Source organism: Megalops cyprinoides, chromosome 2, assembly GCF_013368585.1.
Source record: "Megalops cyprinoides isolate fMegCyp1 chromosome 2, fMegCyp1.pri, whole genome shotgun sequence".
Classification (NCBI taxonomy): domain Eukaryota; kingdom Metazoa; phylum Chordata; class Actinopteri; order Elopiformes; family Megalopidae; genus Megalops; species Megalops cyprinoides.
The window spans coordinates 63,396,451-63,415,954 of NC_050584.1; the positions used below are offsets into that span (position 1 = coordinate 63,396,451).

The window sequence follows — 19,504 nt, forward strand, 5'->3', positions numbered from 1 at the left end:
CGTGGACATTTGAGTATCTGCTGCCTTTTGCATTGTGCCTAACATTAAAAGTACTTTACCGTCATCTTAATGCATAGACTCACCATCAACCAACTCAAGTTAATTCCACAAAAAAAGAAATCGCTATTTAAAAAAAATAAATAAAGCTCTTTTTTTAATATCTATTTAATATCTTTACAGCATTTCTTTTCCCAGACATCTCGTGAAAATGCAGATCAAAACTTTAGATTCTTTAAAAGAAAGAAAGGAAAAAAAAAATCTTAAATCTTGAATTTGAGTATAAACTCTGTTAACTCAGTTAGTGACGCCACATCCCACATTCTGAAATCGTTTTGGTTTTGAAGACTTTCACATTCGGGTTCTTGGGTGTTCTGGAACAATCTCCATAGCAGCAGCCGGTGATGGGCGACTCTGGTGGACAGAAGGCACTAATGACATGGGGGGGGCTTGGCATGGCTCCACCTCCTGTCACCGTGACATCATGTGGCAGGGGCTTCCCCCCCCGCCCCGCCCCAGAGGAACTGCAGAGGATTGCGGGGGATTCGATACGTGCTGATTGGGTGACCGGTCCAGACCGGATTGTCCGCTCGGGTCAAAGCCTTTGCGCGAACTCTGCCACAAAGCTCAAGTGTCTCTGCGATGATAATACAGTAGCGATGAGGGAGGCAAATAAAAACACACACCCTCAGAATAAATACAAATGCCCTGCCACTAAAGCCCAACAGAAAAAAAGCACATCTGATTATTTAGGGTGTTGAGGGTGTGCGTTGACACCAGGAGGTAATGTGGGTGTACATCTTAAAAAAAAAAAAAAAAAAAAAGGCATGGTTTTGAAAACTGACTTCCCCTACAGTACCGAGAGAAAGAGAGGCAGGCCCCTCCCCCCGTCCCTCCCCCTAAATGTTAAAAACCAATCCCTAGGCTCCCCACTCTGCCGGTTCTGCCCCCGCCCATCACTTCCTTTCCCTCCCTTATCACAGCACACAGTTCAGGACCCAGCCCCATCTTATCCTCAGCCAATGGCAGGCGCCGCCCCCGGGCCTTGGCCCCGCCCACTCTCCACTTCATCTCTTCCCCCCACAGCAGCATCGTGTCGCGTATCCCAGCAACCACTTCACTCCGCCTCGCTCTCCTTCCTGTTGGCACCTGCAGGAGACGAGACACAAAGATGAACAGGGGTCAGTGTTCCCCAGGGGACTCATTTCACAAGCGCGCGCATGCACCGCTCCTTCCTGACAGGAAGGAGACGTTTCACAGATGTGCAGGGAAGCCAATCTCAGTGCTTCTTCCATGTGCATGTGTGTGTGTGTGTGTGTGTGTGTGTGTGTGTGTGTCTGTATACCACTTATGTTATCAATCAAATCATTGACATGTCTCTGAAATATGATCAGTAAAAAACGAAAGGCTGCTGAAATGACAGAAAATTTATACCATCCAAAATATAAACACAGACGAAATACAGCTTCATGTTTTCAAAGGCATAACCATTTCACACCTGAATCTCTATGTACACAGAGGCCAGACAGCCATGACCCCATGTGTATCATTTAGCAGGTCAAGCATCTAACCTTCAGAATTAAAGCAAAATCTCTGCACCCAAGCGCACACGCAGTTAGTCTGTAGTCATGCGCAGCGTCCCCAGAGTGTGTCCCCTGAGTCCCCTTCCCTCGGCTCGCTCTGGGTCCTGTCCTGGGTGTGCGTCCTACTCCCAGCAGAGCCGTGACCGTGGCCGTTAAACTAGCCGAACAGGTTTCTGAGCCGCCGGCGGGACAGGACAGGGTGTATCCTCAGAGAAACAAAACCTTCTTCTGCTGATCAGAGGTGTGTCGCGCATCACCAGAGCACCAGCAGGGGGCAGCAGAGGCACGATGGGGGCGGTGTCTTTAGAGGGTTGCTGGGCAGGTTTGGGGCGTGCTGAGAGGGAACTGTCTGTACCAGATGTGTGCCTGTCTTTGGAGGCACGTGGTTTCACAGGGGCTGAGACAGAGGAGCTGGGACTGCAGCGTGCTAAAGACCCCTCACACTCTACCTGTGCCCTCACCTGACCCTGTGCTAAAGACCCCTCACACTCTACCTGTGCACACTCACCTGACCCTGTGCTAAACAGCACTCACACTGTACCTGTGCTGCCTCAGACTCACCTGTGCCCTCACCTGACCCTGTGCTAAATGGAGCTCATCTGACATCTGACTGCCGAACAGTGCTCACATTCTACCTGTGCTATTTCAGACTGCGTTATCTGTGTCCTCACCTGACCCTGTGTTGTGGCACTCATGTGGAAAGGCACGGCAGAGACAGTGTCTGCTGTAACACGTTCTTCCCAGCAATCACATCTGCATCGGCTCTAATTAAGCAGAGTAAATGAAGCAAAGGCAGGAAACAGGGCGAGGCGGTCCGTCACTATGGTGACGATGTGGATGATGCTGTCTTTATTAGGGGCACGGATTGGGTTAGTATCTCAACAGCACACCATCCCACACACACACACACACACACAGACACACACACGCACAGACACACACAGACACACACAGATACACACAGATACACACGCACACACACGCACAGACATACAGAGACACACACACACACGCACAGACACGCACGCACACACACACACACACACACACACACACACACACACACACAGACAGACACACGCAGACATACAGAGACACACAGACACGCACAGACACACGCACGCACGCACGCACACACGCACACACACAGATACAGACACAGACAGACACACACACACACACACAGGCAAATATGCATACACTCGCAAATAAACACACACAACAAACACATGCACATACGCACACACACACACACACACACACACACACACACACACACACACACACAAACACACGCGCACATACACACACACACACAAACATGCAGACACACACACGCACGCGCACTCCACGGCTGGCAAGGGCACGGCAATCCAGATGCGGGGAGGGGGGTTAGGGGGGAAGGTGCCACGCCCTACCTGTGGGGCCCTTGGGAGGGGGTCAGAGGTCAAGTGTCCAGAGGTTTAGGAATGTTGAGCATCTATACCTGCTGGCGTGAGCACCAGAGCCTGCAGGATGTCCGACAGCGAGACGATGCCCACGATGCAGGCGTTCTCATCCACCACCACCAGCCGATGCACCTGCGGGCAGAGGTCAGAGCTCAGCTGCTGCGGGCTTCACTGTGGGTACAGGCCTATGAGGGCCTGCTTCTGTACTGAGCAAAGCACACGTATGGGGTATGGGGACTCCATGGAGCTTTTGAAATCTCATTTAATTGGTACCCTTTGCTGACTCCAGCTTGTAGGGTGTGTAGCATCTGTGTGTGTGTCTTTCTGCAAGCCTGTCCACTTGTGTCGGCCTGTGGGGCTCTCTGTGTGCCTGTCTGTGTCTGTTTGTGTGTGTGTGTGTGTGTGTGTGTGTGTGTGTGTGTGTGTCTGTGTGTGTGTGTGTGTGTGTGTGTGTGTGTGTGTGCGTGTGTCTGTATCTGTGTATATGTGTGTCTGTGTGTGTGTGTATGTGTGTGCGTATGTATATGTGTCTGTGTGTGTGCATGCATGTGTCTGTGTGTGTGTGTCTACATGCAGCAGTATTACACGCTGTGAGAGGCAGCTGACCTCCGCCTTCACTATCCTGTCCACGATGGTCTCCAGCGTCTCCAGCCTGTTGCACTTCATGACCCCCTCGAAGTACTGTGACCGGTGCCGCAGGGCCTGGGTCACCGTGATGTCCAGGTTGTTGTAGGTCTTTTCAGCGGCCAGGTTCTGAGCAGAGAGAAACACTGACGGTCCAGCCGCGCACACCCACAGAGGCTTCCCACATTCCCACACTCTGCCATGTGACCAAGCAGCCATGGAGCCAAGTTAAAAACTCTGTGCAACATTTTCATTTATCTATGGCTTTTCAAGTCAATACGCTACAGCAAATCAGTCGTGGTGGAGAAAAAGCAGCAAGTAAAGCAAAAAAAAAAAAAAAACAACACTGCAACAAAGAGTAGCACTGAATTTAAGTGTACTTACTATGACATCAAATTTGGAATAAATATCAACAACCTTTCCTGGAAGGAGAGACAAGAAAAATACTTAAAATATAAAATGATCTGAATAGCTGACACAGTCCTTTTCAAGATTCTGTTGTACGTCACACATCAGAAGCACATGGTAAACAAGGGAAGATGTGCCCTTTGACCCCCGACCCCCAACCCCCCCGAGCGTACCTGACTCGTCCACCACGGGCAGGGCTGACACCCTCCTCTCCACGAAGATGTTGAGCGCTTTGATGATGGGCGTGTCGGGGTGGATGAAGGCGATGTCGCTGTAGGTACCTATCCCCAGCTCCTCCAGGGTCTGCTTCATGAAGGCGGGCTTTGGCATCTCACACACCTGGGAGCAAGCACACCTGCCATGACTCACTCTGACTCCACAAGACTCGCCATGACTCTCCTCATCTCCCTCTGAGCTGCCAGCCCTGATGTGGTCAAGCTAGAACCATGGTGGCCCATTATAGCCCTTTCCCTCTAATCTAGCTTATTAGACCCCTTTTTCCACTGTAGAGGTGAAACCAGCCTGGCTCATTACAGCGCTTTTCCACTTTAGAGCTGGAACCAGGCTGGCTCAGTACAGCCCTTTTCCACTGTAGAGCTGGAACCAGGCTGGCTCAGTACAGCCCTTTTCCACTGTGGAGCTGGAACCAGGCTGGCTCGTTATAGCGCTTTTGCACTGTAGAGCTGAAACCAGGCTGGCTCATTATAGCGCTTTTCCACTTTAGACCTGGAACCAGGCTGGCTCATTATAGCGCTTTTCCACTTCAGACCTGGAACCAGGCTGGCCCATTATAGCACTTTTGCACTGTAGAGCTGGAACCAGGCTGGCTCATTATAGCACTTTTGCACTGTAGAGCTGGAACCAGGCTGGCTCATTATAGCACTTTTCCACTTCAGAGCTGGAACCAGGCTGGGACCAGTACAGAGTAGTATTGTATTTCCACTGCTTTCCCACAGCTGTAGCACATATTGTCCCACTTGATGCTTGTATCTGCTTGGATCAATCTGACTGCCTGGGTTTTGTCTGCAGTCAATGGCTATTAATGGCAGTCAATGTGGTTTTCCCCAAACAACTCTAAATTACTCCTGACTGCCTATGGTGGCTTGATGTTATCAGTGATGGCAGTGTGCCGTTTCCTCATTTCTGTGTTTAACTATATTTATAGTGTTGCTACAGTTACGCCCACAGCTTCCTTGCACAGGGGCCAGGATCAGTAATGCTAACGGACAGAGCAGACAGGGGCCAACACTATACACTATATACCACTATACAGTGGAAAACCATCTGGTGCTCTCAAAGTAAGGGAACCAGTCTGCTCTAGCTCTACAGCCTTAGAGCTTCACTGTGCAGGCTCTTAATGTGCGAGTGGTAGGCTGTGTGCCATGTTCTCTCCTGTGTGTGTGTGTGTGTGTGTGTGTGTGTGTGTGTGTGTGGCGTGCGTCTGTGTGTGTGAGCATGTATGTGAGCGTGTGTGTGTGTGTGTATGTGTGTGTGTGTGTGTGTGTGTGAGTGTGAGAGAGCGTGTATGTGAGTGTGTGTGTGAGTGAGTGTGTGAGTGAGTGTGTGAGTGTGTGTGTGAGTGTGTGTGAGTGTGTGTGAGTGTGTGTGCGAGTATGTGCGAGTGTGTGAGAGCGTGTGTGTGTGTGTCAGTGTGTGTGTGTGTGTGTGTGAGCGTGTGTGTGCGAGTATGTGCGAATGTGTGCGAATGTGTGAGAGCGTATGTGTGTGTGTGTGAGTGTGAGTGCGTGAGTGTGTGTGAGTGTGAGCGTGTGTGTGCACGAGTATGTGCGAGTGTGTGTGTGTGAGTGTGTGTGAGTGCGTGAGTGTGTGCGAGTGTGTGCGAGTGTGTGCGAGTGTGTGCGAGTGTGTGCGAGTGAGTGCGAGTGAGTGCGAGTGTGTGCGAGTGTGTGCGAGTGTGTGCGAGTGTGTGCGAGTGTGTGCGAGTGTGTGCGAGAGCGTGCGCGTGAGTGTGTGTGAGTGCGTGAGTGTGTGTTCCGCAGTGGTCATGGGGAGCAGGGGAGAGACAGCGGACAGGGATCGGAGGGCAGTGAGATAGATTACACTAATCCTCTCTGGGGTCAGATTAGACACTCCATCCTGTCAAAGTGTCCCTTCTCCCACTCCCACCCTCTCCATGTGCTGCCTTTCTCCATCTCCCTCTCTCCCACATTCCATCTCTCTCTCTTTCTCTTCCCCACCCTCCATCTCTTTCTCCCACAACCTCTCTCCCTCTCTCCATATCCCTATCTTCTTCCTTTCTCCATCTCACTCATCCCTATCTCTCTCCAGTGCTCACTCTCTCTTCCTCCATGTTGGCTCCCCACTCTACCTTTCTCTTGCTCCTTAATTCTTCCCTTCTCTTTTGCCCTCCACATTCTTCTCTCCATTGCATTCTCCCCCTCTCTCTCTCTCTCTCTCGCTGTTCAACACTTATCTCTCCTCTCTCCCAATCTCTCCTTTTGTTTTCTCTTTTCTTTACCTTCTCTCTGACCCCCATTGGATTGTAATCTGATTAAATAAGCATGTCTTGACTGACTTGATTGAATAACTTGGTAAGTCAAGAAATATGAAAATAGAAAAAAAAAAACAACTGACTGGGAGGAGCGTTAACTTACTACCACAGGTAACTCCCAAATCATTGGGTTTAAACCATGTATTCCATTTCTGGTCCTATCATGAAATTCAATTAAAGTCGGGTCTCCAAGACAGGGTGACATAGTGTCTTCAGAGGACTTTATCAAGGATAACTGACCTATGACCTTTTGTGTTTTTGAGAATATGTTACACCAGCTTCCAGAGGACACATAAAGTACACATGAAGACCATCAAACAGAGCCGATAATTTTTCCACACGCAGCCCTCAAACGGATCATCTCCACGTTACGAGCGCTCTCCCTTACGGTCGTCGCTAAGGCCGTTTCCACTCACGAAAAGCTGCAGGAACTTGAGGATCCTCTTGTGTGTGAGGATGTAAAGTGCGTTCCCGGTCACGGGGTCGATGACGGGCAGCCGGTGGATTTTGTTCTTGATCAGTGAGTACACGGCATCGAATATACTGCAAAACAAACCAAAAAAACACACAAAACACTACGGTAATCACCTTCCTGCTCCTGCTTCACCAGGGCACAACATCCCTCTGGGAGTTAACATAATGATCTCCTGGCTGTTTCCACACCTTAGAGTCTGTTACAGCACACCCCAAACCTCAACCAAACAAAATAAACCTCATTTTAGTCGGTGGAGTGTGGCAAACATATGGCAAAAGTCACAGTAAATCCCTTTCACAAACAGGTGTTTTGATTTTTTTTTTTCGATAGAACAAATAATTTGGGCCACACTGAACCGGAGGTCAGCTAAACCTTAAAAACATAAACAACTAACTGAACAAGGCATTCGGCAAGGTGAGTTTAAGTGGGATCTCACAGACCGACATCCCCAAGAGACTGCTGGTGGAGAAGGGAAGAAACGGCCCTAAAAACAAGCCACGTCTTAGCCGAGGGAGTTTGCAGTCATGGCTTTTCACCACTGAAAGCACTATACAGCACACTGTACAGGCCCAAAAGCAGCATTAGCTACGTTCAGACCACAGCTAAAAAGTGTGTTTTTTTTTTGCCATTCACACTGTTGGAAAAACCAGAGTCAGTTCTGAGCGTGTTTAACGTGGCCCAGGTGATTTATATGTCACCTTGCATGCCACAGGTAACTCTCGTCGTTACAATTCTGCATGACTAGTCAGACATGACATCTTCTGTTGTTGTTTATATAGGCATGCGGGTCATTTCAGGACGGAGGTGCATTCACACTGATATTGGATATGGGCAACTTTCAAAAATTTATGTAAACAGTTAGTCTGATCTGAGCAACAATTTGGAATTGAGTATTAAAGCCTGCAGTCTGAACGTAGCCTTAGAGGTGTTCTGATGTGAACAGGCAATTTAGCCCTGCTAGCCTTGTCATGTGAGTCAATCTATCACTGGGTCAAACCTGGTCTAGAACACTCTAGAAGAATCTCCCGCTTCCAGTACGAATGCTGATAAGCTATCCCATGACTCTCTGACAGCTCCCATGGCACCGGGAGGTGTTTTTCACTCAGCGTGACATTCACCTTAACTAACTCCTATTCCTGTCCTTTTGTTCCGCTGACAGCGTGGGGGAGCAGGGGGAGTTGTGTCCTATATAACCAGTGCCCTGTTCGGTTTTTGCTCTATTTGAACAGTGCTATAGAGTTAGGTTTTTCCAACAGAACGCCCTCAGCCCCACAGAGGCCTTGCGAGAGGCCTTGTTCTGAGCTGCATTTCCTCAGAGAGGGAACCTCATCTATGCGCCTCCTGAGCAGAAGACTCTTTAATTATTCAGTGGTTTTAAAATAAGAGCGCGCTCGGCGGAGAAGGGCAAGGAGCTTCACCCTCCTGGGGAAATCTCCCAGCCGAAAAACAGAGCGAAAACGCACACACAGGAAGGTGTTTGCTCACACACCGAACCCAATCCAGCTGAAAAACAGGCATTTGGCAGTTTCCTTGAAAGGTTTAAAGAAATGGGAAGGCTGACAGAATGAAAACTGTCTCACACTGAGCTTTTCTCATGTTATTAAAAATCTAAAAATTCCTTACCTTGCATCGGGGGATATGTTTACTAAAGGCTTGAATGTTTCTTGTAGATACAGCTCTGTAGGAAAGAGAAGAACACCATGCTTACCCATCAGTTTGTCAAAAGGTACACGTGAAAGTGTCATTGTTGAAGTGCCATTCACTGTAATTGTGTTCTGCCTGCTAAGACATGTAGGTGAGAGGACACCACTGATGCATCTGTATTGTATTTAAATGTAATCAGGAAGTTTCCGCCACTATAAGATAAACCTCTCAGCCTTTTTTCCTCTGTCTACCCAAAGCAGAGGCTCCTGAACAAAGATGGGAATGGGGTCAGTAGCGGTTCCCAACAATATTGTTTGTGGTCCTCAATGACTCTAGTAACCAATGAACTTAGAATAATACACCCCTCACACCCCGCAATCATAATCAATCAAAGGACCCTAACATGCTTTTTTTTTTCTTCATAAAATCTGGATCCCTTCAAATCAATTATAGGATTTAATGATAACTCTGTATTATTAGTGACAAGTCTTATTCTGTGGTCTTGTATCCCAGGCAATGCTTGGAGTTTGGTTTTGCCTCACAAAACTTAGGGGACCCCCTCACATAAACTATCAGAGCCTTTTTTTTTTACACTACCCTCATAACAAGACCAAAAATGTAGCTTGACCCCACGGACAACCTTTACTTTTCAACAGAACAAATGAATCAAGTGAAAGGATGAGAACCTTGCACTTTGAAATGCAACATTCACTACAGCTTTGAAGGGGGAAAAAAAAGCTAGGGCTTTCTTACATGAGCCCTGGGTTCAAGTATTCACCTGCATGCATGGATAACACACATACCTCTCCATGTCTCAATCTTATGTTCCTCTAACTCATAGATTTGTACCTGAAAGAGAAGCACTGGACTGAGAAAGCACAATAATTTCAGCGCTATTGCTTTCAAAGGCAGATTAACAATGACCATGTCCTTTAAACGGTTTGGTTCTGCACATGCAAAGAGACGGCAGTGAGGTCAGAGGAGAAGCCTTTCTTGGCCCTGCTTGGCCTGTTTTTAGGAGCATTCTTTCATTCCAAATGTAAAACAGAATGTTCTTCGGGTGTCATTATTTATCTGACTTCCAGCAGCAGATTTAATGACTGACGCACCAGTGAAAAAAAAAAAAAAAAGACAATTCCCTGCCCAGAAGGAGAGAGATACCAAAATAAAAGTCCTCAAATGTTAATGAACATGCTGCCTCACAAGCATGGATAGTATTAACATCAGCTCTCCCACGCTGTACCAGTTTACACCCCTCTATAAATACCCTCACTCGGAGCTGGAGCCCTGGAGTCTGTGGGCGCTCGATTGTTCCAGAGAGATCACAGTGATTTTTTTGTTCAGGGCCACTTTTAACTTTAGCCAAATTAGTCCCGCTGGATAGAGGCGTGGGACCCAGAGTGAAGCGACGCTGGAACAAACTCGTTATTTCAGCGCTGCTCTCCTAGAGGAGAGCCACGGCCAGAGAATGACTTGCGCAGGACTGCGGAGAAGAGCTCGACCAGCAAAAAGCCGGGTGCTACCCCAAGGGCCCAGCTCAATGCCAGATTCAACAGCTTTGGCTCAAGAGAGCAGATGGGTTTTGTTTTTCTTATACTGTTTGTATTCTGTTAATGCGTCTGGAGGTTCCCCTGGCTAACGTACGGTCTAAGCATCAGAGCTGCTTTCAGAGTCTGGTGGAGGCCGGTCCACCCAGAGGGCTCCGTTCCAGGGCAGTGGTGTGAAGTGGAAGGGGTGGAGGGTGGCAGTCTTGACTCCCAGGTGCCAGGTGGGGGCGCTAGCGTTACACCCACGAGCATGGCGCGTAAACAAACCGCCTCTGTAAATAACCTGCTGCATCCGGCCATGTAAATGGCAATATGTCAAAAGTTAAGATATGCAAGCCGGTGAGGTTTATGGAATCTGCTAAGCAAATCAATAATGATAATAGAAGCCCAAGGGCAGCTTGCTTCACGCTGAACAACCACCTCAACCCACCCACAACACTTACTAAACAGGGAAGCCAACGCTCTTACACATAGACATATGCACACTCACGCACGCACGCACGCACGCACGCACGCACGCACGCACGCACGCACACACGCACGCACGCACACACGCACACACGCACACACAGGCATACACATGCTCACACTCACACAAACACACACTCACACACTCACACCAGTTCAGAACCTGGACAGCTCTCTCAGCAGTGAGACATACACACACCGCAGGTCTCCCCTGGGCCAGGTGTCCAGCTCGGTCTGGCCCCGTGCTTTCAGAAGGCCAAGGTGCAGGGAGACTTCCATACATCCCACCCCCCCACAGCCACCCTTTCAGCCCTGACTCCACCTCAGGCCTCTACAGCTCCCTCCTGAACACATCCCGTCAGCCGGTCAGAGCAGCACACCATCCTCTGCCTTCACCTGCTCTGGAGGTTACAGCTACAAACTGCTAGCCTTAAAGCTACAGCCCTGCTGGGACTCCAGTTCAGGAGTTACAAACACAGGTTAAGCGAAGGGATGACGAGCTAATGGTCAGCTGTCAATTTATCACCCCACCAGTGCCGTGCGCCGCATAAGTGCCTCTCATTTCACAACCCCCTCTTCGGTGTCAGGCACCCCGATTCCAAAACAGCGTCCTCAAAGGGACCGGGAGCAGCTGCCTCCAAAACCCAGCAGAGGGAAGTCCAGTAAGCGCGCTCACGTACCATGGGCGACTTGTAGTACCGGTGCAGGATGTTGATGAAGTCTGTGATCGTTAACATGCCTGAAAAAGAAGGAAAAAAAGGTTGTGGTTAGTTACGTTACGCGATTCTTATTAAGAGCGACTTTTACATGCTTTGCATTTAAACAGCTGGATGTTTACTCAGGCAATTGTGGGTTAAGTGCTTTGCCCAAGGGTACAGCAGCAGTGCCCCGGCGGGGGAATCAAACCAGCAACCTTCTGGTTATGAGCGCAGCTCCTTCCCGCTACGCTACACCGCTGACCTAGTTACAGCTACAGCTAATGTATTCGGTTATTTGAGTTCATCTGTTGAAAAATGGCTGGCGGTAGGAACCTCGTGCACACAGAGGAGCGTCATCAGCGTAATTAGGTCACCGTGCCGACCACGTCACCCGCGCTCTCGCGGGGACCGAAGAGCCGCGGGATCCGTGCGTCGTCACCGCGGCAGCGCTCTCGAACGGCGCTCTGCCACACCGTTCTCTCTGCCTGACTGCAATGATACGCGACGCCCGTGCGCTTCATTAGGGAGTTTAACAAGGGTCTCCCCTGGGGGCGGCTCTCTCTGGGGAGTACCCGCAGGCGGGGAGACAAAAGAGCCTTCTGTCAACGTCTGTCTGTCAGCTTCCTGCTCCCGTAACACGCTCTTTCTGACAGCTGTAAATGAGGTGAGTGTGTGTATGTGAGAGAAAGTGTGTGCGTGTGTGTGTGTGTGTGTGTGTGTGTGTGCGCATGCGTCTTTGTCTGTGAGAGCCTACAGGTGTGTGCGCGTACGTGTCTGTGTCTGTCTGTCCGCGTGTGTGTGTGCATGTGTGCATCTGTGTGTGTGTGCCCTCCCCTCCTCGCAAGCAGATATCAAATAAACCTGCCCCTCTCAAGGCTGATAACGCTCCTGTGATTTACTGCGAAACTGCTGTACTGCTGTAACCCGCTCCTCCACCTCTCACGCCACAGGCAAAGAGGAGTGCTTTCCTCTGCCAGGAATAAAGAAAGGAGGGTAAACCTGGCTTCGCTGTAAAACCTGCACCAATGTGCACGACTCCAGGCCAGAGAAGGAGAGGGGAAAGAGGCTGACAGAGAGAGAGGGACTGAGAGAGGAAGACATAGGACAGAGGGTGGTGAACAGGGAAAGAGGGCTTCAGAGAGGAAGAGAGAGAAGGAGGGGAGGAGAAAGAGAGATGAGAAAAGATGGGGAGAGAGAGGGTGAGAGAGGAAGAGAGAAGGAAAGAGAAATGGAGAAAGATGGGAATGATGGGGAAAAGGAGAAGGCAAGGCAGAGAGAGAAAAATCAAGATAGAGCAGAGCATGAGAGAGAGATGGAAAGAGAGAAACAGAGAGAGGGAGAGAGGCAGCGGGAGCGGTAGAGTCTGCAGAGCAGAATAAATCTGGACTGGCACACAAAGAACCCAGACGCTGATGAGCTGCTTGAGTAAGACACAGTAAATAAAAGCTCGCCTCCATCCAGAGTTCCCCAGGGGTGAATCAGCTCCTGGACACGCTCAGACAGACTCACACAGACACACGCAGCTGCTAAACGCACACTCACGCCGTGCGCCAAACCGCCTTCACCCCCGCGCCCCCAGTCTGAAACTAAACGGTTTAAATCTCTGCATGAGGTGCATATGTGTTTTTGTATTCTATGATCTAACGACTGTGAGGTATGGTAGTGTGTGTACTTGGCTTCCTTTAGTTTCTAGAATGTGTAGTCATGTTGCACAAGTTAACTTGTGGTAGTGCTTGAATGGCATTGTGCTCACACTCACTGGTCTGGGAGAGTTGTTAACCGGGTCTGACACCGTTGCTCATTCAACTTGAACGGGTGCACTTCTGTTCTTTTGTGCTGGAAGTCGCCCTGGATAAGAGTGTCTGCTAAACGAATGTAATGTAATGTAATGTAATGTAATGGTCACAGCCCACGCTAGGCTAACCATTAGCAGGGAGCCCTGATGCTGAATCAGAGGCAGGAGGGGACCTGCGTTGAGACTGTACCCCTCTCCCTCTCTGCTTTGCTCCTGTGACCTCCAGCTCCGAGTGTCCCCATAGATTCAGATCCCATCCGGTCACACCGGTGACCTCACAGCTGCCCCTGCTGAAACTCCGTATGGCAGACAGATCCGCACCGCGGCCCTAAAGCAAGACGGCAGCGTGCCGGAGCGGTTAGGGAACCAGACCAGTAACCAGGAGGAGGCTGCCATATTGACTCCTAGGTCAGGCACTCCTGTCGATGACCGACCGAGCGAGGCGCTTGAACTGCTTTATTAATTATCCAGCTCAGGGACTGGAGATGAAGATAGGACTCCAATTCCTTTAAGTACCAGAGACAGCCAAGTGACAACAACCTCCCAAGAAGGGAAAAGCACTTCCTATGCAGAGGAGTATGACCCATTCAGGGTTTGCCAGAAGGAGGTTCTTTATTGACTTTGCATCACCTTTTTTGTCATAGCTATGACAACAATGTCACCGATGTGTGTATTTTATTGTTCCCTCTATTGCTCTGTCTGTTGGTTCTCCCACCAGTTGCCTGGGACAATAACCACAGCAACCAGTAACCCCCTCACTGACTAACTAACCCCTTTATGAAATCATCATCCATTCACTTTGCATATGGGCCTCGTCCAGGTCGCCATGGTTCCCAGTTTATGTGTTATTCACGCAGTTTATGTGTATTATGCGTAGTAGCAGCTCAGACACATCATCTCTTTCTCAGGCAAGGCAACAGTGGGGCCACAGGGGCTTCAAACCCACAACGTCCCGGTAGCAAGTCGATTTCCTTTCCCGCGACGCCACGGAGGCGCTCGGTGACGCCGCTGCTCTCTCTTCAGTTAGTAATTGGGCAGGGAACCCGCCCACCTGCGCGAGAGGCCTGGTGAGTCAGAGCGAGTCTGAATGTGGGACACAGGCATCGCTCCACAGGAAGGTGTTCCACAGGGATATCGCACCCCTGCCTAATTAACGCCAGGAAAGAAAGGTTCCTGGTAAATGATAACCACAGAGGAGCCGACAATAGCACAGAGGCTGCATTTGTGCCATGATGCATCACACTACATTATTACATTATTTTCATTTAGATGCACTGGTGGTAAAATGGCAAGCATAGGTGCCTTCCAAGCAGTTGACCCGGGTTCAATCCCCACCCAAAGTAAGTGCTTTAATGTAAGAGCATCTGCTAAATGCCAATAACGTAATGTAATGTCATTTAGCAGACACTCTTATCTAGAGCAATTTACATACAGTTTACAGTTTTTACATGTTATCCGTTTATACAGGTGAATATTTACTCAGCAAATTTTGGGCTAAGTACCTTGGCTGAGGGAACAGCAGCAGTGACCCTGCAGGGAATTGAACCAGCAACCTTTTGGTTACAAGCCCTGCTCCTCACCGCTATGCTACACTGGCCACACACGGGAAAAAAGACTTTTGCAGGCGAGCCAGGAGCGATGGATTGGGGTCAGGTCTGACAGATGACGTCACTAGCTGACGCTTTTGGACGGGCTGAGCGGACACGCGTGTCAGAGGGCACGGGAGATGACAGATGTTGCAGCCCTGCTTCCGCTCCCCCCCCCCCCCCCCCCCCCCCCCCCGGGGCCATTATGTAACGTCCAGAGCTTCTGTATGGCGGTGGGTGGGGGCAGAGCCTTCCTGCCGGGCTGAGCGGGGGTGTGTCTCACCCCTCTGACAAACGGAGCTCGGAGCAGGATGCAGGAACAGGGGGGCAGCTTCTCTCCCCTCCAAACTGCACCCCATGGGGCAGACGTGAGGAAGTGGGGGGCTCTACCTGGTGCCTGGCTCGGCAGGAGGCGTCGAAGACAAGCCGACTACTGAGAAAACGAGCTTGCGCTCCTATTTTTTACCTCACAGACTACAAACTGCACCCCCCCCCCAAACCACCATCACCAAAGTCTCACAATTCTGCCTATTCAACATCCGCCCACCGTCGGAGACGACACACGCCACAGACAAGGAACTAAGACAGGAGGTTCATTAAAATCCCGCCTGACTCACCCTTTCTTTCTTTCGTTATTTCTCTTCTCTCCTTGTCTGTGTATCAGTCTCTCTCGCTTTATGTTCATCTTTCATTCTGCCCATCTATTTTTATCACCCCATTTCTCTCTCACCTCACACCTCTCTGTGTGTATATCTCTCTCCTGTATCACCTCTTCCTCTCTCCCCATCTTTATCACCACATCTCTCTCTCTTTATCACCCTCACACCTCTGTTTGTATGATTCTCTGTCCTCTTGTCTTGTCTCTCTCTCTCTCCTCACATCTCTCTGTCTGTCTGTCTCCACCTCTAGTCCCATTTCTTTCTCCCATTCCCTCTATCTTTATTGCCCTCCCTCTCTGTGGCTCGCTTTTTCTCCTCCTTCCCTTTGCTTCTCTCCCTTTATCTCCCCATCTCCCTCTCTCTCTCCCTCTTTACCCCCCTCTCCCTCCCTCTCCCTTTCTCTCTCTCTCCCTCCCTCTCCCCATCTCCCTCTCTCTCTCCCTCTCTCTCTCCCTCTCCACCCCCCCTTCCTCCCTTTCCCTTTCTCTCTCTCTCTCCATTTTTCCCCCTCTCCTTCTCTCTCCCTCTCTTTCTCCCTCTCTCTCTCCTCCTCTGTCTCTCTCCCTCTCCTTCTCTCTCTCCCTCTCTCCCCACTCCTTCTCTCTCTCTCCCTCTCTTTCCCCCTCTCCTTCTCTCTCTCCCTCTCTCCCCACTCCCCCATCCCCCTCTCTCTTTCCCCCTCTCCTTCTCTCTCTCCCCACTCCCCCCCTCTCCTTCTCTCTCTCTCTATCTCTCTCTCTCTCTCTCTCTCAGCTCCCGCTGAGGTGCACGTTTTTCACGCTGTGCATTTTACTGCCTCCTCCCTCCTCACGCCGCCGGCAGCAGCAGCAGCAGCAGCATGCTAATTCACCTTTACTCATGCGGAGCCCTGCGCCCACGCACGCTCGACTCAGCCGCCCATCAAACACAGGCGCCCCGACGGTCGCGACCGGGAGGGATCTGGTCGTTTCGGGAGGAGCTCGCCGCTTTCATCTGAGCACGCTCTCCGAGGCGTCGATGGGCTCAGAGACACGTTCCCTGCTCAATCGGGTTCAATTTCACCAAGACCGCGGTCCGCAGATGCCGGTTAGCGAATGCACCTTGTATCCTCACTTCAAGACCTAAGATAGATAGGCCTAAGATAGTCTAATAATAATGTGAGTGTCTGTGAAGAGGTTTCTGTTGCAAAACTGTTGCAGAAAGCATACCTATTAAACGAGACAATCTGTGTTGATGTGTGTGCGTGTGTATATGTGTGTGTGTGCGTGTGTGTGCGTGTGTGTGTGCATGTATGTGTGGGCATGTGCGTGTGTGCGTGCGTGCGTGTGTGTGTGAAAGAAAGAATGTGAGCATGTATGCACGTGTGTATGTGTGTGTAAGAGAAAGCGAGTGTGTGTGTGTGTATGTATGTGTACGCATGCACAAATACTGACAAGAAAAAAAAACAGAAGAGACAGCATAAGTGCCTCTCCTGCGCACAGGAAACAGACAGCAAGATGACAACCCGCCACGAGATTCCGTCTCAGAAACGTCCGGAAACAAGCTGAAGCACGGCACCAAATGCCCCTCCTCCTCCTCCTCCTCCTCCTCCTCCTCCTCCACCCCCCCCCCGCAACGTGACTGCCGTCCCCGTGCGCGCGGAGCGAATTCGGCGGAGGGGCCCCCGCGTCTCCGCTGGGACGTGGGCGTGACGGGACTGTGACACAGACTTATGACTGCGCAGATTAACCTCATTCAACCGCGTATGAAAAGCCGGGCTGGGGGGGGCAGGAGGGGTATAATTAATCACTTCCGAAGGGGCACAGACTCCCCCCCGCCATTGCGACACGGCCTCACTTTGAAGCGACACAGTTTCCAACAAACTCGTGAAGACACTCGCAAGTACCGCATGCTGGGTTACATCGGGATTCTGGTCAGCTCCGGTCCTTTAAACCGCAGATGGATTTGAGTAGTGATGCGTTTCCTTGATGCGGCACAGAAAGCTCAATGTGAATGACAGCCTTCTACTCTATTGACCCTCACATATCAATAAAGGCGAAATAAATGCGTAGCTATGTAGCAGAGCATCTCTTTCTGCTCAGGGGAGAAAGCAGATGATGATGATGATGATGATGAAGGTACGTACCCACAAAGCTCTGCTTCTTGGTCTCCCACAGTGGAGCTGCTCGGACGCCGTTGGCCACGAGGGCGAAGAAAGCCTTCTTAACCTGGGGGTGAGAGGGGAGAAAGCTTGTTTATCGCCCTCGTCAGTGCTCCCTCTGCGCCTCGTCTCCGCCCCCACCCCCTGCACCCGCCCCCCGCAGCAGCTCGTTCGGCAGAACAGACGGCCCTCGGCCTGTTTCGGAGAAGCCTGACGGACCGGGATACGCTGAAGCAGATCAGGCCAGGCTTTGACATTTCAGATGAAAGACGCACAAAAGCTTTTAGGGCCCTGCATTTTTATCTTTTTATCCTTCTGTTCCCTATTAATCCCGGTCTCATCCTTTCCCTCTGTCAAATCAAACCATGGGGGAGGGGGTGCGCGAGACATATTTACAGTGGTCAGGACGGAATAACACCCCCCCCCACCTCCCCCGAGAGACAAACTCATTCTAGGAACTGGTCACTGATCTAATCGTGGTGTCAGTGCCACACAATGACAGGCAGAGGGCGCCGGCTCACCCTCCCGCAGTCTCCTGCAGTGTCTGGCTCACTGCCTCTCCCTGTGATCACACTGACAGTTAGCACCCGCTGCACCTGTGCCCCCCCCCCGTCCCCAACCGTCCGGCATGACCGTCCTCCCCACTCAAGCTCACTCACCTCCACTCTCTCAAGGAAGGAGGGGGATCTGCAGCACCAAGGCCTGAAAATCAGTATCTGAAGTGGTTTCACCTGAGCAGAATCTAAAGGTGAGTGATGGAAGCACTTATACCACCAAACGCCAGTGTCAGTTGGGAAGTCTTGGTCCTAACCCCTAACCCCTAACCCGACATGGTGGCATTTTGCATCAGTGTGAGTGTTGTCATAATGGGGAAAGCTCTGGCACTAAAACCACAACAAAAACTTTTGCAGCTAATGATCGTGCCTCATGGCCCTACCAACCCTGCAGTTCATTGGTTAGGGTGCATTAGTGACCGTTTCAGCCAACAGCTGCTGGATCATGGGATTGTGATGCATGAATGTGTCGGGCGCGACCACAGAAAACCACAGATGCATTGTGGGAGATGCAACAGAATTCATGGAACACACCTACAGTCGGTCACACGACACATTAATGGCAAATTCCTGTCTGGTTCTTCCATCAGGCGGTGCAGTGAAACATCATGCAACCGGCTTCACACCTCGTAACCGTTTTCCTTTATGGAGAACAGGGTTACATTTTAAATGGAGTCTTTACCGGCTTTGAAATACTGTGGTTTTAAATCAATCTACTTTAAAACTTCAGTGAAACTATGCTGTAGATTAAGACCAGGCTATAAAAGAAGTTTATTACGGTCTAAATGTGTCACGGCTTTCATCTTTCAGAAGGTGACAGGTGACTCAGCGCAGCCTCTGCCGCACTTTATCCTCGTTATTAAGTAATTTACTTCAGTAAAAATTATATTTTTTGAACTTTACCAGTTCGTTACCAGGGGACCAGAGCGAGGTGATCGGAATACTTGTCTGGGCTGGGGAGTGATACTGGCCAATCAGCCAGTGGAGAAGAGAGAGGGAGGAGGGCAGAGAGAGAGACAAGAAGAGAGAAAGGCAGAGAGAGAGAGAGAAACCCAGACAGAGAGCGAGAGAGAGAGAAAGGGAGAGAGAGAGAGGCAGAGAGAGATAGCAAGAGGGAGCAGGGCAGAGAGAGAGACAGACAGACAGAGAGAGAGGGAGAGACAAGAAGAGGGGGAGAAATAGAGAGGGACAGAGACAGAGGGTGAGAGAGAGAAAGAACGAGAAAGGGAGGAGGGCAGAGAAAGAAAGGCAGAGGGAGGGAGAGAGAGAGAGGGTGAAAGAAAGCAAGGCAGAGAGAGAAAGACACAAGCTGAGAGAAAGACAGAGACAGGCAGAGAGAGGGAGAAAGAGAGGCAGAGAGAGAGAAAGAGATAGAGAGGGAGAGGGA

General features: G+C 50.4%; 1 protein-coding gene across 8 annotated transcripts in view; it reads right to left on the reverse strand.

The window, feature by feature from the left end:
* The window catches only part of LOC118773660 (5'-AMP-activated protein kinase subunit gamma-2-like), a 122,170-nt gene continuing 102,666 nt past the window's right edge, over positions 1-19,504 (reverse strand). For all 8 annotated transcript variants that reach the window (XM_036522682.1, XM_036522681.1, XM_036522684.1 and 5 more), the window contains 10 exons: positions 17,549-17,630; positions 11,387-11,445; positions 9,495-9,540; positions 8,671-8,725; positions 6,989-7,115; positions 4,234-4,399; positions 4,037-4,074; positions 3,635-3,781; positions 3,067-3,160; positions 1-1,146 (listed from right to left, as the gene is read on the reverse strand). In XM_036522682.1, coding sequence (XP_036378575.1) covers positions 1,115-1,146; positions 3,067-3,160; positions 3,635-3,781; positions 4,037-4,074; positions 4,234-4,399; positions 6,989-7,115; positions 8,671-8,725; positions 9,495-9,540; positions 11,387-11,445; positions 17,549-17,630 — 846 coding nt within the window. In that variant the 3' untranslated portion in view covers positions 1-1,114. The remainder of the gene's footprint in view (positions 1,147-3,066; positions 3,161-3,634; positions 3,782-4,036; positions 4,075-4,233; positions 4,400-6,988; positions 7,116-8,670; positions 8,726-9,494; positions 9,541-11,386; positions 11,446-17,548; positions 17,631-19,504) is intronic.